Consider the following 22,459-nt stretch of genomic DNA (forward strand, 5'->3'; position numbering starts at 1 on the left):
TACTATCAGTATTTGCGCGGTTATTGTGGTTATTATTCGATATTCGCGAATAGGTAATGAGCCTATTTTAGCCGCTTTTAAAAATAATTTTGACCCATTTTTTGTCTTTTAGGCTTCTTTTGAAAAAATAATGCAACACCAAAAATATGTAAAACCGAAAAAAGAAAGAAAAAAGGGAAAACAAAATGATGGATACAACCTCAAAACATTCATGTAATCAATGCTAACAAGAAACACCCTTACATATATATATATATATATATATTTAATCCACAATTCAATGAACATAAAAATCAAGCCAACAAACATTAAAAAAAAAAAAAAGAACCATAAATTATAAATCCAATATAAAAAACATAAATTATCTAAATATTACACATTCATAAGTGGAATATATATATATAAATAAAGGATATGCTGGTGCGTGTAACCACTATCCTCAAGTGCGTGCGGATAGTGATTTTTGCCATCCGTATCTACTAGGTGTGGATGCATGCAGTTAATATCTCACCGCATTTACACCCTTAATAATGAAAACTGAAAAAAAAAAAAAAAAAAAAAAAAAAAAAAAAAAAAAAAAAAAAAAAAAAAAAACCGAATAGGAGGCAAATACAATACTCCGAAAACACCGAACTAGCAAATACAATTCAACCACACATGCAGCACGTACAGCTACAAAACAAAACAACCCACTACTCATTTCCTTCTTTCACTGGTCTGTCAAATGTTGTCCGGCATGATAACAGAAGCTTAGTTTTAGTTGGTGCTTAGTATGGCAGTTGCATGGTCCTGCACCACTTTCCAAGCCATGATAACGTGTCGTTCCTCTACAAGAGTCGCGCCGACGGCAAACCGTATAACGTACAAATTCCCAACCATTGCATGCGTCATGTAAACTCGGCCTGACATGTTAATCGACTCCAATAACTTCTGGTTAACCTCATTTGAACTTTCTTCTTCTACGTCCACCTTCTTCTTCTCATCAACATTACCATTTTCGTGCGTTGCCTTTGGCTTACCCATTGCTATTGGCGAAACCCTAAAACAAACCATAGCAAAATATCTAGGGGCCACGATTTCAAACCTTTTGTCCATTGCTACAAGCCCTTCAAAAAGCTTGGCCATTTCAACATGACTTCTAATGAAGTTCCTAAGGTTAGCCACGCCATAGCTTCTGAGCACAAACCAGAGTTTCAAGGCCCGGAATCTTCGGCTTAGGGCTATCTGCCTGTTATCTACTAATGTGCTTTGACTAGTTACTTGTTTACCTTGGTTGTGTTTTTTGTTAAACCTTGGTTTGTAGTAGGTGAAAGTAAGTAGGTGTTATGTATCCACGTAGGCTTCTAGAAACATGTTTGTTAAAGGCTCTTTTTGTTTTGTATGTAAATGAAAAAGAAGTTATGTATGGACGGATGAGATATGAAAAAAAGAAGACTCCCGAGAATAGAAGAAGAAAGATTCTGCAGAAAAAACCCCTTCCATTTTCTCTGTTTTCAGCTCTGTTTTTACCTCTGTTTTGTTCACTTTGCTGCAGAAATTCTGCAGCAACCTTCTCTTATTATCTTGTGTTTCCATGTCATAATCTGCTGCCCTTTGAAGTGTGTTTTGCTGGAAAAATCAGCCAACAGATTTGGTATCAGAGCTTGGTTCAAAGAAAGAGTTTTTGGGCAGAAAATTTGAAGACAAAACAGAGGATTCGTTGAAGAAAAAGCCATGGCCAGCACAAGCAATTTGAATTGGAGTAGTGTTCAAGTTCCAGTTTTTTCAGGTGAGAACTATGAGTTTTGGTGTATAAAGATGAAGACCTTATTTGTCTCTATAGATTTATGGGACATTGTAGAATCAGGATATCAAATGCCTGAATCAACATCAAGTTTGACTGAAGCTCAACAAAAGGAATTGAAGGAGAACAAAAGCAAAGATGCTGGAGCTCTAGGAATGATTCAAAGGGGAGTCTCAGAAACTATTTTCCCAAGGATTATGGGAGCAACAAGAGCTAAGGAGGCGTGGGATATTCTACAAGCAGAATTTCAAGGAGACAAAAAGGTAAGAGCCATCAAACTCCAAACTCTTAGAAGAGATTTTGAAAATATGAGAATGAAAGAAAATGAAAGTGTGAAAGATTATTCCACTAGATTTTTGGAGTTGGTAAATCAAATGAAAGCTTATGGAGAAGATATGATTGATCGTAGAATTGTTGAGAAAATTTTGATAAGCTTATCTGAAAAATTTGATCCTATGGTGGCTGTTATTGAAGAAACTAAAGACCTCTCTAGTTTAGGTGTTCAAGAGTTGTTGGGTTCATTGAAATCTCATGAGCAAAGGTTGGAACGACACTCCGAAAAATCAATAGAGAGTGCATTTCAATCTAAGCTCACAGTTAATGCTAAAAATCATGAAAAGAAAGCATTAACTCATGAACAAAGTGAAGGGAATCTATCTAGAGGAGGTAGAAGTTATAGAGCAAGAGGAAGAGGAAGAAGTCCAAGAGGAAGAGGTAGAGGTAGCTATGAAAGAAAGCCAAGTGACGAAGGCTCTTCACAAAGATGTAATATTTGCAAGAAGAGTAGTCATGTTGAGAAAGACTGCTGGTTCAAGGGAAAGCCACAATGTTTTCATTGCAAAAAATTTGGCCACTTGCAAAAAGATTGTAGATTATTGAAGAACAATCAACAAGCAAATTTCACCGAGGAGAAAGAGGGTGAAGGAAGCTTATTCTATGCATGTCAACATGTTTCCGAGAAGAAGAATGATACATGGTTCTTAGACAGTGGTTGTAGCAATCATATGACCCCGGAAAAAGAAATCTTTATTGACATAGACACCTCATTCAGCTCCAAAGTGAAGATGGGAAATGGTGTTGTGGTGGATGTTAAAGGAAAAGGAAGCATTGGAGTTGAAACCAAGAGAGGACTGAAGCAAATTCATGATGTTTTGTTTGTTCCGGAGTTAGATCAAAACTTGCTTAGCATTGGACAGCTCATGGAGCATGATTATGCTCTTTACTTTAAAGGACGTAGTTGTACAGTGTATGATGCAGGGAAAGAGAAATTGATTGTGGCTGAAGTTAAAATGGCTCCAAATAGAAGCTTTCCACTCACTTTCAAATATACAAAAGATATGGCTCTAAAAGCTAGTGTACTTGATGAATCATGGTTGTGGCATAAAAGATTAGGTCATTTGAATTTTCAAAGTCTCAAGCTACTACATCAGAAAAATATGGTACAAGGGCTTCCTACTATCATTGAAAAGAATGAAGTTTGTGAAGGTTGTGCTCTTGGGAAGCATCATCGACAACCATTTTCAAAAGGAGTAGCATGGAGAGCTAAGAAGATGTTAGAATTGGTGCATACTGATGTTTGTGGACCGATGCAAACTCTTTCTCATTCTCAAAACAGGTACTTTATTCTCTTTATTGATGATTATAGTCGCATGACTTGGGTTTATTTTATGAAACAAAAATCTGAAGTCTTCAATATCTTTAGAAAGTTTAAATGTCTTGTTGAAAGACAAAGTGGTTGTCTTATTAAAGTCTTGAGAAGTGATAGAGGGAAGGAATATACCTCAAATCAATTTCATAAATTCTGTGAAGATGAAGGCATGGAAAGGCAATTGACAGTTTCTTATACTCCACAACAAAATGGGGTATCCGAAAGGAAGAATCAAACAGTAATGGAAATGGCCAAATCAATGTTGCATGAGAAAGGTTTACCAAAAACCTTCTGGGCTGAAGCTGTATACACAGCTGTTTATTTGATGAATAGATGTCCAACTAAGGCCGTGTGGGGTAAAACACCATTTGAAGCTTGGAGTGGAAGAAAGCCATCAATCAAGCATCTTAGAGTATTTGGTTGTATTTGTTATGCTCAAATCCCAAAGGAGAAAAGATACAAGCTGGATGAGACAAGTGAGAAGTGCATATTTGTTGGCTATAGCTCAATGTCAAAGGGCTATAGGCTATACAACTTGAAAACTAACAAAGTAATCATCAACCGAGATGTCTTATTTGATGAGAAAGCAAAATGGAATTGGGAGCAAGATCAAGTTGAAGATCAACTTGTTCCCACGACTCTTTTACAACAAAGACCAGCTCAAGAAAATGAAAGCAATGATGACAACACTCATCCATCATCAAGTTCAACTTCATCACCAAGCTCACCATCATCTCCAAGCTCAAGTTCAACATCTCCAAGTTCAAGTCCAATGAGATTAAGGAATTTGGATGATATTTATGCAAGATGTAACTTTTGTGTTGTTGAACCTGAAAATTTTGAAGAAGCAATGAAAGAAGAGAGTTGGAAAAAAGCTATTGAAGATGAGATTGAAGTTATTGAAAAAAACAAAACATGGAAGCTGGTTGAGAGACCTAAAGACAAAGAAATTATTGGTGTGAAGTGGATCTACAAGGTAAAATACAATGTAGATGGTTCAGTTCAAAGAAACAAAGCAAGGCTAGTTGCAAAAGGGTATTCACAGCAGCCCGGAGTTGATTTTCATGAAACTTTTGCTCCTGTAGCTCGCTTGGATACAGTGAGAGCTCTAATTTGTCTAGCAGCTCAAAAGGGTTGGTTATTGTACCAACTTGATGTTAAATCAGCCTTCTTAAATGGAGAGTTGAAAGAAGAGGTGTATGTTGAGCAACCTCAAGGATTTGTCATCCAAGGAGAAGAAGAAAAAGTATACAAGTTGAGAAAAGCTTTGTATGGGCTAAAACAAGCTCCTAGAGCATGGTATAGCCACATTGACAATTATTTCAATGAAAGTGGTTTCAAAAGGAGCAAGAATGAGCCAACCTTGTATGTAAAGCATCAAGGTAATGTGAATTTGCTTATTGTTGCACTATATGTTGATGATTTGATTTTGACTGGAAGTAGTACTGAAATGATTGAAGAATTCAAGAAAGATATGGTGAAAAAGTATGAGATGAGTGATATGGGGCTGCTACACTATTTTCTTGGTATTGAAGTGTATCAAGACAAAGAAGAGGTGTTCATTTCTCAAAAGATGTATGCTGAAAAAATTCTGAAAAAGTTCAGAATGCTTGGTTGCAAACCAATGGCTACACCCCTTGCTGTCAATGAAAAACTAAAAAAAGAAGATGGAGGAAAAAAGGTGGATGCTACACTCTATAGAAGTTTGGTTGGAAACTTGCTATATCTCACAGCAACAAGACCTGATATCATGTTTGCAGCAAGTTTGCTATCAAGGTTCATGCATTCTCCAAGTCATTTTCACTTTGCAGCAGCAAAAAGAGTGCTTAGATACATTCAAGGCACCACAAGTTATGGAATTAGATATTGCAGAAAATCCATTGTGAAGTTGATTGGCTTTTGTGATAGTGATTGGGGTGGTTGTGCTGATGATATGAAAAGCACCTCAGGTTATGCCTTTTCACTTGGATCAGGTGTGTTTTCTTGGTCCTCAAAGAAGCAACAATCAGTTGCTCAATCTTCAGCAGAAGCAGAATACATTTCAGCAGCTATGGCAACGTCTCAAGCTATTTGGTTGAAAAGAATCCTTGAAGATATTGGTGAGAAACAAGAAGAGGCTGTATACTTGTATTGTGACAATAAATCAGCTATAGCAATGGCAAAGAATCAAGTTTATCACAGCAGGACCAGACACATTGCAATCAAGCATCACTTCATTAGAGAAGCAATTGAAGAAGGAGAAATAGAATTGAATTTCTGCAGGTCAAAAGAGCAAGTAGCTGACATTTTCACCAAAGCCTTGCCAAAGGAAAAGTTCCAGCAACTCAGAGAAGCATTAGGAGTTCAAGAACAGCACATTAAGGGGGAGAATGTTATCTACTAATGTGCTTTGACTAGTTACTTGTTTACCTTGGTTGTGTTTTTTGTTAAACCTTGGTTTGTAGTAGGTGAAAGTAAGTAGGTGTTATGTATCCACGTAGGCTTCTAGAAACATGTTTGTTAAAGGCTCTTTTTGTTTTGTATGTAAATGAAAAAGAAGCTATGTATGGACGGATGAGATATGAAAAAAAGAAGACTCCCGAGAATAGAAGAAGAAAGATTCTGCAGAAAAAACCCCTTCCATTTTCTCTGTTTTCAGCTCTGTTTTTACCTCTGTTTTGTTCACTTTGCTGCAGAAATTCTGCAGCAACCTTCTCTTATTATCTTGTGTTTCCATGTCATAATCTGCTGCCCTTTGAAGTGTGTTTTGCTGGAAAAATCAGCCAACACTGCCAGTCTTTATAATCCACCACTTGCTTTGAATCGGTGGCTTTATTCCTCAAGAACTCAGGGTTGGTTGAGAGTGATTTTACCAAGGCACTCGGATCTTTTACCCAAAGGCAGCAACAATCTAAAGTGGTTAAGAACCATTTATGTGCATTGAGACTAAATGAGTTCGCACCCTCAACACCATCCATGAAATGCCGGAACTCCGGACAAATGCATGCATTTCCAGCATAAGCAGCATCCACATGGACCCATATGCCATAACCTTTTGCCACGTTGCATAACGACCCCAGTGGATCAACGGCAGTTGTGGAAGTAGTCCCCACAGTGGCGCAGAGAAACAATGGGACCAACCCTGCTTTAATGTCTTTGCAAATTTCGGATTGTAGTCCTTTTAGGCCCCCCTTCCCTGCCAGCCTTGGTAGCTCCTCTCCCTTCTCGGCCACTAGACGTTGTACGGGCCAATAATAAGACGTGGAAGATTAACAGAGCGTTACTGTTATTTAACATGGACAGTGCATGGTGCTATTATAAATCATATATAGCTGTGCGCATGCCAAATTTCATTAAGAGAAAAATTGTGGCTCGGCCGCTGTAGAAGTAAGAAAAAAGAAATTCAGTCTCATTATAATTAACCATTTTTTAAATTAAAAAAAAATATTCACATATCCCTTTCAAATTATCACTTAATTTACAATGTTTCTCTAATCTACCAAAAAAATAAAAATCACCCTAAATTTTTTCAATAAGTCAAAAGTATTCTTATATATTCGAAAAAAAAAAAAAAAAAAACTAAAAATTATGCAAGAATATATTCTGCTTTGGTGGGTCTTTACAATATCCATAGCCACATTTGCAAAATGCAGATATCACTTTTAGATATATGAATCTGCATAATGTTTTTACTAACCACGGTTGACAATTAAGTAGTAATTTGAGGGTATATGTTAGGGGTATACATGTGGATATTCGCGTGGTTATTTGCGATATCTGCATCCAGATCTGCATCCGTATCTTTTTTTACTATCAGTATCTGCGTAGTTATTGCGGTTATTATTTGCTATCCGCAAATAGGTAATGGGAGTGGTTCGGCCACCCCCATTATAAAACAATTTGTATTATCGTCATCTCCCCATGCGTGACCAATGATGACGGTGGGGCACCAGAGAGGGCGATGGCGATGGATGGTTAGGGCCGGCTCAATATATTTTGGGGTTTAAGGTGAAAATTTAAAATGAAGCTTTTTTATATTTAAATATTAAATAATATAATTTATTTTAATTTTTGTATTATATTTTAATCTAAAAATTATTCTTATCTCCTTTAAGATTCAATGTTATATTGCTCATAGCAAATCTATATAATTTTTTTTCTTTGAGTTTCAATTAATGTTTTATTCTTCTCTTTTTTAAATTTTTTTTATATATCCAAGTGCATATTTCTAACAAACTAAAACAATATTTGTAAATAAAAGAAACATGATCTATGATTAAAAAAAAAAATTATAATAAAAGAATAATAGAACCTGATTTATTGAAGACCTTTTAGCTTCCCATTATAAAAAGATCATCTAATTCTCTCAATCTATGACTACAAAACATCATAGTTGAACTCTCAGCAGTGCGCACCAAAAAAAAAAAAAGAAAAAAAAAAGTTGCAACTCCGATTACCCGTTATAGTGGTGGTTGTTTTTGTAGAGTTATGACTTGTATTTCAAAAAGTCTTTTCCTGGGCCCCACTCTCTTCATTGGCTTCCTTGTATTCCACATCCTTTTAGTGAGTAATTCTAATAGTATATTAAGTGTCCATAAAAAAATGAGGTAGCTTTTAAAATCACAATTTGATCAAAATTATCATTTGATCAATCACATGCTCAATGGTGATTTTAAAAGCCACCTCATTTTTTTATAGACACTTGATGAATACTTAATGAACATGTAGAATTACTCTATGTTAGTTGATTTGAGAAGCTTCTTGTGGAAGCTTTGTGAAGAAAACAGAAAACAAAAGAAAAAGGCCGTGTGGAAGTGAGAAGCTTCCGGAAAGTGAAAAAAAGAAAAAAGAAAAAAAGGGAGGATAAAAAAGGTTTTGTTGAAAAGCTGAAGCAGCTTCGGTCCTTAAAGGAAGGGTGCGATAGAAGACACATTTTTGGGTCCACTTTGTTGTGTGCGAGAAACACATTCTTCAGACAAGAAGAAGAGAAACCCGAGCAACAGTGAATGACGAGTAATTCTAAATGTACATTAAGTGTCCATCAAGTGTGCATAAAAAAATGAGTTGCCTTTTAAAATTATCATTGGGCGTGTGATTGATCAAATGGTAATTTTAAAAGCCATCTCATTTTTTTTTTTTATGAACTCTTAATGAACATTTAGAATTACTCGTGAATGACAACACTCTTTGGGAGAGAGATAAATCCTTTTTTTTATTCTATGTAGGAGTTTTAGAGTCTCCTAATAAGAGAAAAAATGCACTGTTTTTTTATTGGTATTGATTGTTGTGTTATTGGGCCTTTAACTATTTATTTATTTTATTGAAGTTAAAGAGTCTCCATAGAAAAGATCATAATTTTTTTATTTTTTTAAAAAACATTTCAGATTAAGATTAGGTTTTTTTTTTTTTTTTTTTTTTTAAAAAAAAATGTATTTGGTAATTAAATAAAAGTAATATATATATATATAAAAGAGGCTATTCAACTCACCCCATGTCACAATGTGTATATGTGGTATAAGAAAATTAGGTGTACGTAGAAGTGTGATGGGGAGGACTTTTTCAAACGTCCTTTTAGGCTCCCCTTCCCTATGGCTGAAAAAACACGTGCATGTTGCCTTTCTTTTTCAAGATTCTTGGTAGCCCCTCTCTATATTTAACATGGATAGTGCTGCTATTATAAACCATATATTTATAGACAAGTGCCACATTGAATTACTGGAAGAAAAATGGTACCATGTGTACGTATGGTTATAAAGCCAGAGACAGAAAAATTGATGTAACAAAATGTGTGCGTGTTATTTTTTATATGGCAAATAACAAAATGTACACATGTTAGCCGTTAAAACTTACATTGGCTGATGTTAGTACTGTGCACAATAATAATAATAATAAATAATATAAAATAAAAAAGAGAGATAGTAAAAAAAAATTAAGACATTTACGTGGTTTGACAATGTACCTATATCTACAGGAATGCAACCATTTTAACAATGATTTAATGTTACAATATCACATATTAATAATAAAATCCTACTGTACGGATATATATAGGAAATCCTAAAATATCTTGTACTGTCACGATACTCCATCAACTGGTAACTATATACTCAGGGGCGGAGCCAGCCCCCCCAAGTTGAGGGGGCCAAATTGAAAAAAAAAAAATTGGGGGGGCCAAAATTTGAAAAAACAATAAATTTTGGGGTAAAATTTTAATTTTTTTAATTTTTTTTTAAATTTTTTTTTTTTTTTTGGGGGAGAACCTTGAGGCTTGGGGGGGCCCAGGCCCCCCCAAGCCTTAACGTGGCTCCGCCCCTGTATATACTGGTATGTATTCTCGTATTACTTTCCATGCTCAAAAGAATATGAGCTACGAGTAATGGTATTTATCACCATTGTGTCATCCTAAAATTGATGTGACTTTTAAAATTATATTTGAATTAAAATTTAAAAGTAATTTACCATAAATTCAATAGTAATTTAATTAAGAGCCACATTAATTTTAGAAAAATAGAAAAAAGAAAATATAAAAATAACAAATAGCATTATTATTATTCCAACAAAAACAATTTATACCTAGCCGGAGGAAGTCTGAGAACAAATAACAAGTATGAGGTGAAGCTTGTGGTCCTGCACGTCAAAGTTACGTACGTAAGGGCTATCATGTCAGACAGTAAATAACACAGTAATGCGTGGCAGTAGCCAATAGGACATGTAGAGAATTTAATGCGCCGTTTGGTTGCATTTAGGTAAAGAGAAATCACGTGCACACTACTACAAGAAATCCGTACGTCCATTATCAAAACTTTCAGAAATGATTTGTGGGGACCATTTTATCCGTCTTTCAACTGGTATTTTTAATTAAAAATAATTTTTTAATCAAAAAGTAATTTTTGATGCGATAATTAAAGTTATTTTTTTTGATAAAAAAAATTATTTTTTCATGAAAAGGGGTGGGTGGGAACGGTTTCCGTCCCATGTGAATCACGCCTCCAAAACTTTATAAGGTTCCACGCCATAGAATTCGTACCTTTTTATCTACACCCGCAAAATGCATATATCATTTTTAGATATCTACATCTGTATCATTTTATTACTATTCGTATTCGCGAGGTTATTGCGGTTACTCAGTGTGGTTAATATCCGCTATCCACAAATAGGTAATAAGCCTATTTTAAATGCTTTTAAAAATAATTTTGATCAATTTTTAGTCTTTTGCGCTTGTTTTGTGTTTTGAAAATATAATGCAACACCAAAAATATGTAGAATTAAAAAAACAAGAAAAAGAAAAGAATGATTGATACAACTTCAAAATATTTCTATAATCAATGCTCACAAGAAACACCCTTATATATGTTTTAATTTTTTTATTTTTTTTTCAACGATTCAATGAGCATAACAATAAAGCAAGTAAACATAAATTACAAATTCAACATTTAAAAAAATAACATTACAAATTCATAACATAAAAAACCATAAAGGGGTAATTACCTTTTCCCCCCATGAACTACCGGCCATTGTCAATATACCCCCATGAACTGACAACTCGATCAAAATAGAGCATCGAACTACCAACGTTACATAATTTGCCCCCTTTCGTCAGTCAGACCCGTTATGTTGGACGGTCAACAGGTCACGTGCCGTTTTAGTTATTTTTTTTTCCCTCTTTTACCCTCATCTTTGTTGTCAGTTGATGGGGGCATGTTGGAAGAATGTGGTAATTCATGAGGGAAAAAGTAATTATCCCATTTTTTGGCCAATATATCTTAGCATGCACGTACCAAAGTTGGATCATGGATGGTTAATTATGTTACAGAGGTGTTGATCGTTTCATAAACAAAACACTGTTCTTCTTTGCACATGGCATGTACGAACCAAAGTTGGCCATATTATATGTAGCGCCCCAGATTTTAAAACATATTAATATTTTGAGTAAAGATGGAAAATAATTATTTTGACACTTTATTATTTAGTATAATAAATACTATGTCTATTAAACTTCGTAATAAAATGTTTTCATTTATGAAACGAACTAGACTCAAAACGGGTTTAAAATGTTACTCTAATGATTTATTAAATTGATAAAGACCTAGTGTAAAAGAATTACCTACTAAATAATTTAATCTACACCGAATGCTTTATTTTTCATAAACTAATCAAATCTATTCACATCCCCATCTTTGAAATACAACTCATTCATACACTACGGTAGTAATGATTCCATCCACTCATCACCCTCACATTTTTAAAATCCAACTTATTCTCCACTTTGATTTTAATATGCCTCCCTCATCATTTTGCCTCTTATTCTAAATATTTTATTACCCTCTTTTCTTCAACAACTTCCTTATTCTCGACTTCTTTCCATTCTCCCACCAACCTCTCCAGCTCCTACACTCATTACAGCCATTTACTCTCCAGCTCATGCACTCATTTTAGCCATTCACAATTGCTGCCTAAGCCTTTTCGGGCCTTTATAACTGACTGTCTCTCTTCAGAAAAGACTGGCACCTCTTGAGTACTAAGCTCTTCCTTCTTCCTTATTTTCTCCTTTCTCCTTCTTTTCTATTCTGCTTCTTCTCTATTCCTTTTTGTTACTCAAAACAGAGAGTGAGATGAAAGATAAGAGATCGAGAGGGAGAGATCCGGTCGATTCGTGAAGCCCAAAACCCAGCAGTAACCCAGCCCATAATCCATTCAACCCAAAGCCCACGAGCCAAACCTAGAACACTCAAGCCCATTCAGCAAGCCCGAGATCCATAAGCCCGAGACCCATCAACCCGGAACCCCGACCCGCCGGCGACCCGCCGCCGGCAGTTTCTCCGGCGACTTCTCCGGCAACTTCTCTTGCGACTTTTCCGGCCACTTTTCCGGCTATTTTCCCCGGCGACCAAACTCACCGTTTCGCTGGATTTTCGAGTGGAAATCCTTAATGTGAGTTTCTAAGTTTTTAATTAGCCTAAAAGTATATATTTTCATAAAATCAAGTAACTAGTATATTAGAATAAAACTTTAATAATTATAGAATTGAATATTCTAATTATAACTTATTTATGTATATTATATTTTGAAAAATATATATATACTCTAAAGTATTGATTATGTTTGATTATTGATAATTAATGAGTGATGTTGTTTAAACTAAGGGTTGATTAATTATAAAACTCTAGAATTAAAGAACGATTTCATGAGTTTAATCATGTAATGCATTGTTTTAGAAGTTGAGTATTATGGAAATTGAGCATGCTGTATTATTATGATTTCTCAAATATATTGGTTGAAATAATTGTTAATATGTTTTGTTAATTGGTTTGGTAATTGGATTGATGTTCCCTAAAAGTGATTAGGTTTTGTTAGAAAAATACATAGGTTTCTTGTTGGTTGATTTCTCTATGCTATAGAGAATGATATTAAGAATTTTAGATTGTACTCGAGTGATTACTTGAGACCTAGATTAGATGTTATTCCAAAGTATTGATTTGCTAATTGATTAAGTAAATATTAAGTTTTAACCATGTTGAGTGTTCATAAATGTAAGTGATTTTCCAATTAATAGATGATCGCTTCTATGTATGTGTCTATGTATAAAAATAGAATTCATGTTGAGGCATGAGTTTCTAGAAAGTAATGATATTGACCTTGTATGCACATGTATATGTGTTTGATGCAGATGATGAATTGAGACAGCACAAAAAGGACTGTAAGTATTTTTATACTTACTGAGGGTTGCACTGGATTTCAGTAATGTTGTGTTTATGTTTTATTTTAATTGGATGCGTGTGACTGATTATTGCATACTGTTAATAATCAACCTATTAATATTGGGCGCGACGTCTCCCAAAGGTTCATGATAGAGTTGAACCGGAAACAATAATAATCATATTGATTGGAACGGCTTTCAAAGTACTAGAGGAGGGAGGTCTCCGATAGTGCGAAAACAAGTTAATTAAAATGTAATGTAGAGGGGACGGCCTCGAGAAACACGATTAAACGGGGGGACGTGCCCTTACAAGAGAGGAGTGTAATCACTATATAAACTATTAAACTTCGCATGAAAAACTATCACCTCATCATTATGTCATATCTGTACCTTAAAATAACGCATAAATCATGATGTTGTTGAATGACAGTTAGCTCACTTATGGAACTATGGGATTGTGGTTATAACCACCTTCTCATAGATGACTGTGCAGGCACAGACACTGACGAGTATCAGGATTATCAGGAGCCTTATGATGATTCTGGTTTCATAGATGAGACTGTCTAAAGTCTCCTTTTTATGATAGACTTGCTGAACAGTTTATCTCCCATGTCGTTATTAGGTTTTATTTTATGTACTTTCTAGACATCTTATGCTTTATTTTATGGTTTGTAATATGACTACTATTACATAGAACGTGTGCCGTGATGGCCCTTATGTTATTGCTTTTGTGTGTATTTATTTGTAAGACCTTTTATTATTATTTTAATGTAAGTTGAGGTATTTAATTTAAAGGCTCTAATATGTTATTTAATCCAAGCCTGTTGGATAAATTATATTTTCCGCTGCCAATTTATACTCTGATGATGTAGTAATGTCACGTAGAAATCGAAATTTTCACTTACGCCTTTTTGTAAAAGGCGGGGCGTTACATTATGGTATCAGAGCGGTCGGCTCTGAGTGCCTTAAAGACCTTAGGAGTCTAAGAATTACCAAAACTTGGAAATATGAAACTACCTTTGTTTGAAATTATAAATAAGTTACTAACTCAACTTGTATGATGGTTGATAAATGAAGAACAAATATAATGATAACTTAAGGATAAAATTGTTAAACCTCTCTTATTTGAAGCATATGAGATAAACATTGATACAGATTCTCTTAGATGTTATTAGTCCGAACTTATCATGTATATAGATAATGAATATCTTAGTGAACAGCATCATGGACCCAAGACAACAACTTCCATGCAATCGCGATCATGAGGCAAATCGTCACGATGCTGAGGATAGAGAGTTTCCACCTCCGCCACTTTATGACGGAATTCCTCAAGCCTTGGCGCAATTCATGGCTGAAACTACTAGGCAGCTCACTGAAGCAATTTCAAGAATTCCACGGCCTATGGAGCGAATTGAACGCCAGGGGTGCTCCATCAAAGACTTCTCAAGCCATCACTTTCGATCATTTAATGGTAATGAAGGACCCAATGCAGCGGAAGCATGGCTTACGGACATCGATACGCTATTTGACACTCTTGGCTGCACGAGTGAACAAAAAGTACAGTACATAGCGCTGAATTTGACAGGCGAAGCAGGACGATGGTGGACTTCGAAGAAATTATTATTGGCAGGACCGAGAAATGAAATTATCATTACTTGGGAAATGTTCAAAACAGAATATAATAGGCGCTTTTTCCCAAGGGCTCAGAGGCAACTTCGGGCCATTGAATTCCAAAACCTTGTCCAAGGCAACATGTCGGTGGAACAATATTCTGCAAGGTTCATGGAATTAGCTAGGTTTGCTCTCAATCTGATTCCAGACGAAGAATCCAAGGCGGAGCGCTTTGAGAACGGCCTGACCCCTCGAGTCAAAGAACGAGTTATTTGCCATGAAATTAAAGATTTTGCTAGACTGGTGGAAGTTGCATCTCTCGCTGAGAGAGGAATCCGCGAATCGGCAGCAGCCTACGACATGAAGAAGCGGTCGAAACAACAGATCTCATACCCTACAAAGAGGTCAGCAGTGGGAAGTGGCTCTAGGCCTTTCGTAGAGAAGAGTTTTCCACCAGCGCGTAGGAATCAAATGACCCCATGTATCAAATGTGGTAAGCAGCACGGAGGAGACTGTAAAATGGGAAGCACAAGTTGTTTCAAATGTGGGAAGACGGGACACTACCTCAAGGATTGCCCTATGAATACTGCCGGAGGATCAAAGCAACCAGGAGGCGGATCTCAGCAACAATACCTTACACAAGCTCGGGTATATTCACTTACACCTGGAGGAGTCAATGATGATGAAGGATTTACAAATGTGGTGACAGGTACCGTCCCTTTATTCGGTAGACTTGCATGTACTCTTTTTGACTCAGGAGCTACGCGGTCATTCATATCATCAACATATGTTAAGCTTTGTAGTATTAACACTCAACCCCTAGAACAAAACATAAATGTGGTTACCCCTACTGGTGATGTGATAACCTGTAGGAAGTCAGTAAATAATTGCTCAATAAGGATAGGGGAGAGGATCTTACCTGCAAACTTAGCTGTATTTCAAATGCTAGGATTTGATATCATTCTTGGAATGGATTGGTTGTCAAAGTACTATGCTAGTATTGATTGTAGGAAGAAGGAGATCATTTTTCGACCCCCTCATGAAGAGGAGTTCATATTTCATGAATCTCGAGTACGAGCTACTCCACCCCTTCTCTCCGCAATTCAAGCAAGTAGAAGTGTTAGGAAAGGTGCACCAGCATTTCTAGCTTACATGAAAGCTAAACCAGAAGTGGAGAAAAAGCTAGAAGATATACCTATTGCGAGCGGCTACCCTGACGTCTTTGCTGAAATTTCATCAGGGTTACCACCTGACCGTGAAATTGAATTCGCTATTGACGTGTTACCGGGAACCCAACCCATTCACAAGGCTCCTTACCGAATGGCACCAGCAGAATTAAAGGAACTGAAGCAGCAGCTGCAAGAGTTACTAGACCGGGGTTTCATTCACCCTAGTGTCTCACCATGGGGAGCACCAGTACTGTTTGTACGGAAAAAGGATGGTTCGATGCGTCTATGTATAGACTATCGTGAATTGAATCGAGTGACGGTCAAGAACAAGTATCCCTTGCCTAGGATTGACGATCTCTTTGACCAACTCAAAGAAGCCACAGTTTTCTCCAAAATTGATTTACGATCAGGGTACCATCAACTCAAGGTGAAAGAAGAAGATATCCAAAAGACGGCAATACGCACACGATATGGCCATTTTGAATTTTTGGTTATGCCATTTGGGGTGACTAACGCGCCATCTGTGTTCATGGACTTAATGAACCGAGTATTTCACAAGTACCTCGACCGGTTCGTAGTCGTGTTCATAGATGACATTTTAGTTTATTCCACTAATCATCAAGATCATGGAGAGCATCTGAAAACAGTATTGGGAATTCTGAAAGAGAAGAAGCTTTATGCCAAACTCAAGAAATGTGAGTTTTGGTTGGAAGAAGTCTCATTTCTAGGCCATGTAATATCAAAGGATGGGATAGCTGTGGATCCAAGCAAAATTGAAGCGGTAACAAATTGGGAGCGGCCAACAAATATCCACGAAATCCGAAGTTTCTTGGGACTGGCTGGATACTATCGGAGATTTGTGGAAGGGTTCTCTAAACTGTCGGGCCCCTTGACTGCTCTAACAAAGAAGAACGCTCACTTTGTCTGGAGTGAAGAATGTGAAACAAGCTTCCAAGAACTCAAGCAGAGGTTAGTGTCAGCACCTGTCCTTACTCTTCCTGTGGAATCTGAGAAATTTGTCATTTATAGCGATGCGTCTCTCAAGGGACTGGGCTGCATGCTCATGCAACAAGGCAAGGTAATTGCCTATGCATCCAGGCAATTGAAGAATCATGAACGAAACTATCCAACTCACGATCTAGAACTTGCAGCAATAGTGTATGCCCTGAAAATCTGGAGGCACTATCTGTTTCAAGAGAAAGTAGAAATCTACACCGACCATAAGAGCTTGAAGTACATTTTTTCACAGAAGGAGTTGAATATGAGGCAGCGGAGGTGGCTAGAGCTTATAAAAGACTACAATTGCTACATCCTGTACCACTCGGGGAAAGCGAATGTAGTTGCCGATGCCTTGAGTAGGAAGTCTCAGAGTGGCACCCTTAATACTTTATATACCTCTGATCAGCTTGCGCAACAGTTAGGGATGATTCAGTTAGATGTTACTCCAACTAAGGACCAGGCCGCCAATGCAACGCTTGTAATTCAACCATTAATCTCAAATAGGATTAAGGTTGCTCAAGAAAACGATCTGGAACTACAAGAACTCATAGAGAAAGTTAAACGCGGTGAAGCCCCTGGATTCCACTTCACGAAGGATGATTTGTTGAGAACCGGAGATGCCAGGACAGTGGTACCTAACGATGCAGAGCTAAAGAGGGATATTCTAGACGAAGCCCATAAGACTATGTACACCATACACCCGGGGAGTACGAAGATGTACCAAGATCTAAAGAAGAAATTCTGGTGGCGCGGCATGAAACGTGATATTGCTGAATATGTGGCTCAATGCCATGTATGTCAACAAGTAAAAGCTGAACATCAAAGGCCTGCAGGACTTTTACAACCCCTCAGTGTTCCAGAGTGGAAGTGGGATCAGATCGCCATGGACTTTGTAGTAGGCCTACCAAAGGCACCCACAGGCCAAGATTCTATTTGGGTGATAGTTGATAGACTAACTAAGAGTGCTCATTTTATTCCATTTCATATCACAGATTCAGTGTCGAAACTGACTGAATTGTACGTAAAGGAGATTGTCAGGCTACATGGGATCCCTACCTCTATTGTGTCAGACAGAGACCCGAGATTCACTTCTCGATTTTGGACAAGCTTACATGAAGCAATGGGAACGAAGTTGAACATCAGCACTGCTTATCACCCTCAGACAGATGGGCAGACCGAAAGAACCATTCAAACCCTGGAAGATATGTTAAGATTGTGCGTACTCGACTTTAAAGGTAAATGGATTAGATATCTACCTTTAGTTGAGTTTGCCTATAACAATAGTTATCAATCGACTATTGGTATGGCCCCATATGAGGCTCTCTATGGACGTAAGTGTAGATCCCCGTTGTATTGGGATGAGGTCGGAGAAAGACAACTTGTTGGGCCGGAATTCATACAAGAGATGAAGGACAAAGTCACTCTTATTCGGAAGAGGATGTTGACAGCTCAGAGCAGACAGAAAAGCTACGCCGACAAGCATCGTCGTAAGTTGGAATTTGAAGTTGGTGATCTTGTATACTTGAAAGTTTCACCAATGAGAGGAGTGATGCGTTTTGGCAAGAAGGGAAAACTAAGCCCGAGATTTATTGGACCTTTTGAAGTAACTGAGATAGTTGGCCCAGTGGCATACAAAATCCGTTTACCTCCTGCTTTATCGGGTGTGCATGATGTATTCCACATATCCACCCTAAGGAAGCATGTGCACGATCCGTTGCATATTGTTGATTTTGAACCATTGCAAATACAAGAAGATCTTCAGTATGAAGAAATGCCAGTCCAAATTCTTGACCACAAGGAACAAAAGCTCAGAACGAAGACCATTCCTTTAGTTAAGGTCCTTTGGCGAAATCACAACGTAGAGGAAGCGTCATGGGAGCTTGAACAAGATATGCGAAATAAATATCCGTATTTGTTTTGAGATGCACCATGAGATTGGGTGGGGCGGTTCAGTGGATTATCCTCCTCCCGAGCAAATTTTTGGTGATACGGAAAAACAATTAGGTAAGTATTTATGGATTTTAAATAAGTACGATTGTTTTCCATGCATACATGTCAGAATTTAAATTTCGGGGACGAAATTCTGTTAAGGGGGGAGGAATGTAGCGCCCCAGATTTTAAAACATATTAATATTTTGAGTAAAGATGGAAAATAATTATTTTGACACTTTATTATTTAGTATAATAAATACTATGTCTATTAAACTTCGTAATAAAATGTTTTCATTTATGAAACGAACTAGACTCAAAACGGGTTTAAAATGTTACTCTAATGATTTATTAAATTGATAAAGACCTAGTGTAAAAGAATTACCTACTAAATAATTTAATCTACACCGAATGCTTTATTTTTCATAAACTAATCAAATCTATTCACATCCCCATCTTTGAAATACAACTCATTCATACACTACGGTAGTAATGATTCCATCCACTCATCACCCTCACATTTTTAAAATCCAACTTATTCTCCACTTTGATTTTAATATGCCTCCCTCATCATTTTGCCTCTTATTCTAAATATTTTATTACCCTCTTTTCTTCAACAACTTCCTTATTCTCGACTTCTTTCCATTCTCCCACCAACCTCTCCAGCTCCTACACTCATTACAGCCATTTACTCTCCAGCTCATGCACTCATTTTAGCCATTCACAATTGCTGCCTAAGCCTTTTCGGGCCTTTATAACTGACTGCCTCTCTTCAGAAAAGACTGGCACCTCTTGAGTACTAAGCTCTTCCTTCTTCCTTATTTTCTCCTTTCCCCTTCTTTTCTATTCTGCTTCTTCTCTATTCCTTTTTGTTACTCAAAACAGAGAGTGAGATGAAAGATAAGAGATCGAGAGGGAGAGATCCGGTCGATTCGTGAAGCCCAAAACCCAGCAGTAACCCAGCCCATAATCCATTCAACCCAAAGCCCACGAGCCAAACCTAGAACACTCAAGCCCATTCAGCAAGCCCGAGATCCATAAGCCCGAGACCCATCAACCCGGAACCCCGACCCGCCGCCGGCAGTTTCTCCGGCGACTTCTCCGGCAACTTCTCCGGCGACTTTTCCGACCACTTTTCCGGCGACTTTCCGGCCACTTTTCCGGCGACTTTCCGGCTATTTTCCCCGGCGACCAAACTCACCGTTTCGCTGGATTTTCGAGTGGAAATCCTTAATGTGAGTTTCTAAGTTTTTAATTAGCCTAAAAGTATATATTTTCATAAAATCAAGTAACTAGTATATTAGAATATAACTTTAATAATTATAGAATTGAATATTCTAATTATAACTTATTTATGTATATTATATTTTGAAAAATATATATATACTCTAAAGTATTGATTATGTTTGATTATTGATAATTAATGAGTGATGTTGTTTAAACTAAGGGTTGATTAATTATAAAACTCTAGAATTAAAGAACGATTTCATGAGTTTAATCATGTAATGCATTGTTTTAGAAGTTGAGTATTATGGAAATTGAGCATGCTGTATTATTATGATTTCTCAAATATATTGGTTGAAATAATTGTTAATATGTTTTGTTAATTGGTTTGGTAATTGGATTGATGTTCCCTAAAAGTGATTAGGTTTTATTAGAAAAATACATAGGTTTCTTGTTGGTTGATTTCTCTATGCTATAGAGAATGATATTAAGAATTTTAGATTGTACTCGAGTGATTACTTGAGACCTAGATTAGATGTTATTCCAAAGTATTGATTTGCTAATTGATTAAGTAAATATTAAGTTTTAACCATGTTGAGTGTTCATAAATGTAAGTGATTTTCCAATTAATAGATGATCGCTTCTATGTATGTGTCTATGTATAAAAGTAGAATTCATGTTGAGGCATGAGTTTCTAGAAAGTAATGATATTGACCTTGTATGCACATGTATATGTGTTTGATGCAGATGATGAATTGAGACAGCACAAAAAGGACTGTAAGTATTTTTATACTTACTGAGGGTAGCACTGGATTTCAGTAATGTTGTGTTTATGTTTTATTTTAATTGGATGCGTGTGACTGATTATTGCATACTGTTAATAATCAACCTATTAATATTGGGCGCGACGTCTCCCAAAGGTTCATGATAGAGTTGAACCGGAAACAATAATAATCATATTGATTGGAACGGCTTTCAAAGTACTAGAGGAGGGAGGTCTCCGATAGTGCGAAAACAAGTTAATTAAAATGTAATGTAGAGGGGACGGCCTCGAGAAACACGATTAAACGGGGGGACGTGCCCTTACAAGAGAGGAGTGTAATCACTATATAAACTATTAAACTTCGCATGAAAAACTATCACCTCATCATTATGTCATATCTGTACCTTAAAATAACGCATAAATCATAATGTTGTTGAATGACAGTTAGCTCACTTATGGAACTATGGGATTGTGGTTATAACCACCTTCTCATAGATGACTGTGCAGGCACAGACACTGACGAGTATCAGGATTATCAGGAGCCTTATGATGATTCTGGTTTCATAGATGAGACTGTCTAAAGTCTCCTTTTTATGATAGACTTGCTGAACAGTTTATCTCCCATGTCGTTATTAGGTTTTATTTTATGTACTTTCTAGACATCTTATGCTTTATTTTATGGTTTGTAATATGACTACTATTACATAGAACGTGTGCCGTGATGGCCCTTATGTTATTGCTTTTGTGTGTATTTATTTTTAAGACCTTTTATTATTATTTTAATGTAAGTTGAGGTATTTAATTTAAAGGCTCTAATGTGTTATTTAATCCAAGCCTGTTGGATAAATTATATTTTCCGCTGCCAATTTATACTCTGATGATGTAGTAATGTCACGTAGAAATCGAAATTTTCACTTACGCCTTTTTGTAAAAGGCGGGGCGTTACATTATACGTACAAAGCGAAAGGGGTACATACGTACTAAACAGTAGGGCTGGCAAAACGGGTCACTCAACACGACCCGTTAAGACCCGCGACCCGTTTAGCCTAGACACGAACATGACCCGTTTATGTTAACGGGTCGGGGCTCCAGACACGACACGAACACGATAATTTCACGGGTCACTCGACACGACCCGTGAAACCTGTTTAACATAATGGATCGAATCGGGTCGACACGACCCGTTTGACCCGTCTATTGTAATGGAGTTGTTTCCAAGCGATTTTTGTTGATGCAGCAATGTTGAGTAGTGGGTAGACTGGTAGAGTACCCTTCATGTGTTTTCCCAACAGATTGTTCGACATTCATTATTTTGGGCTCATAAAATCAGTAAGATACAAGAGAGATTAATATTTACAAATAATCAAATAATCAAATCATTTCATCATTTCATGTCAAAATGCTGTAAAAAAATTAAAAATGGAAATCAAGTTAATCAACTATTTACTATTAACATACTGGATGCGACATGGCAATTCGGCGAAAGAGGGAGACACCGAGAGAGAGAGAGAGAGAGAGCGGCAGAGAGACGGGGAGAGGCTGGAGAGTGGACTGTGGAGAGCGTTGGAGATACTGAGACAGAGAGAGCGGCAGAGTGACGGGGAGAGGCTGGAGAGTGGAGAGCGTTGGCAGTCGGCACTCGAGTGGGTCAAGGCGT

At 36.9% G+C, this 22,459-nt stretch overlaps 2 protein-coding genes and 2 long non-coding RNA genes across 4 annotated transcripts; 3 read left to right on the forward strand and 1 right to left on the reverse strand.

Annotated features, from left to right (window-relative positions):
* Positions 1-683: 683 nt before the first annotated feature.
* Positions 684-11,110, reverse strand: LOC133869149 (tyrosine/DOPA decarboxylase 5-like). Its single transcript, XM_062306109.1, has 4 exons — positions 11,080-11,110; positions 6,204-6,642; positions 1,020-1,228; positions 684-959 (listed from the first exon to the last, which is right to left on the reverse strand). Exons 1-4 carry the CDS (start codon positions 11,108-11,110, stop codon positions 757-759), a joined length of 882 nt encoding a protein of 293 aa, XP_062162093.1. The 3' UTR covers positions 684-756.
* Positions 11,111-12,256: 1,146 nt separating this feature from the next.
* Positions 12,257-13,901, forward strand: LOC133868451 (uncharacterized). Its single transcript, XR_009900340.1, has 3 exons — positions 12,257-12,341; positions 13,078-13,107; positions 13,589-13,901. It is a non-coding gene; the product is annotated as an uncharacterized LOC133868451 (long non-coding RNA).
* Positions 13,902-14,033: 132 nt separating this feature from the next.
* LOC133869151 (uncharacterized) lies at positions 14,034-15,601 on the forward strand. The gene is made up of 2 exons (XM_062306110.1): positions 14,034-15,427; positions 15,591-15,601. Exons 1-2 carry the CDS (start codon positions 14,308-14,310, stop codon positions 15,599-15,601), a joined length of 1,131 nt encoding a protein of 376 aa, XP_062162094.1. The 5' UTR covers positions 14,034-14,307.
* Positions 15,602-19,712: 4,111 nt separating this feature from the next.
* Positions 19,713-21,633, forward strand: LOC133868450 (uncharacterized). Its single transcript, XR_009900339.1, has 3 exons — positions 19,713-20,050; positions 20,787-20,816; positions 21,298-21,633. It is a non-coding gene; the product is annotated as an uncharacterized LOC133868450 (long non-coding RNA).
* The last annotated feature ends 826 nt before the right edge of the window (positions 21,634-22,459 follow it).

This window comes from Alnus glutinosa, chromosome 5, assembly GCF_958979055.1.
Source record: "Alnus glutinosa chromosome 5, dhAlnGlut1.1, whole genome shotgun sequence".
In the NCBI taxonomy this organism is placed as follows: domain Eukaryota; kingdom Viridiplantae; phylum Streptophyta; class Magnoliopsida; order Fagales; family Betulaceae; genus Alnus; species Alnus glutinosa.

Excerpts from the sequence above, each read along its gene's own strand:
- LOC133869151 (XM_062306110.1), top strand. The coding sequence starts at position 14,308 with ATGAATATCTTAGTGAACAGCATCATGGACCCAAGACAACAACTTCCA.
- LOC133869149 (XM_062306109.1), bottom strand. The coding sequence starts at position 11,110 with ATGCCCCCATCAACTGACAACAAAGATGAGG. Across the intron at positions 6,643-11,079 it reads AACTGACAACAAAGATGAGG|TGGCCGAGAAGGGAGAGGAG; the intron begins GTAAAAGAGGGA and ends TACAACGTCTAG. Across the intron at positions 1,229-6,203 it reads GTGGTGGATTATAAAGACTG|GCAGATAGCCCTAAGCCGAA; the intron begins GCAGTGTTGGCT and ends AGTAGATAACAG.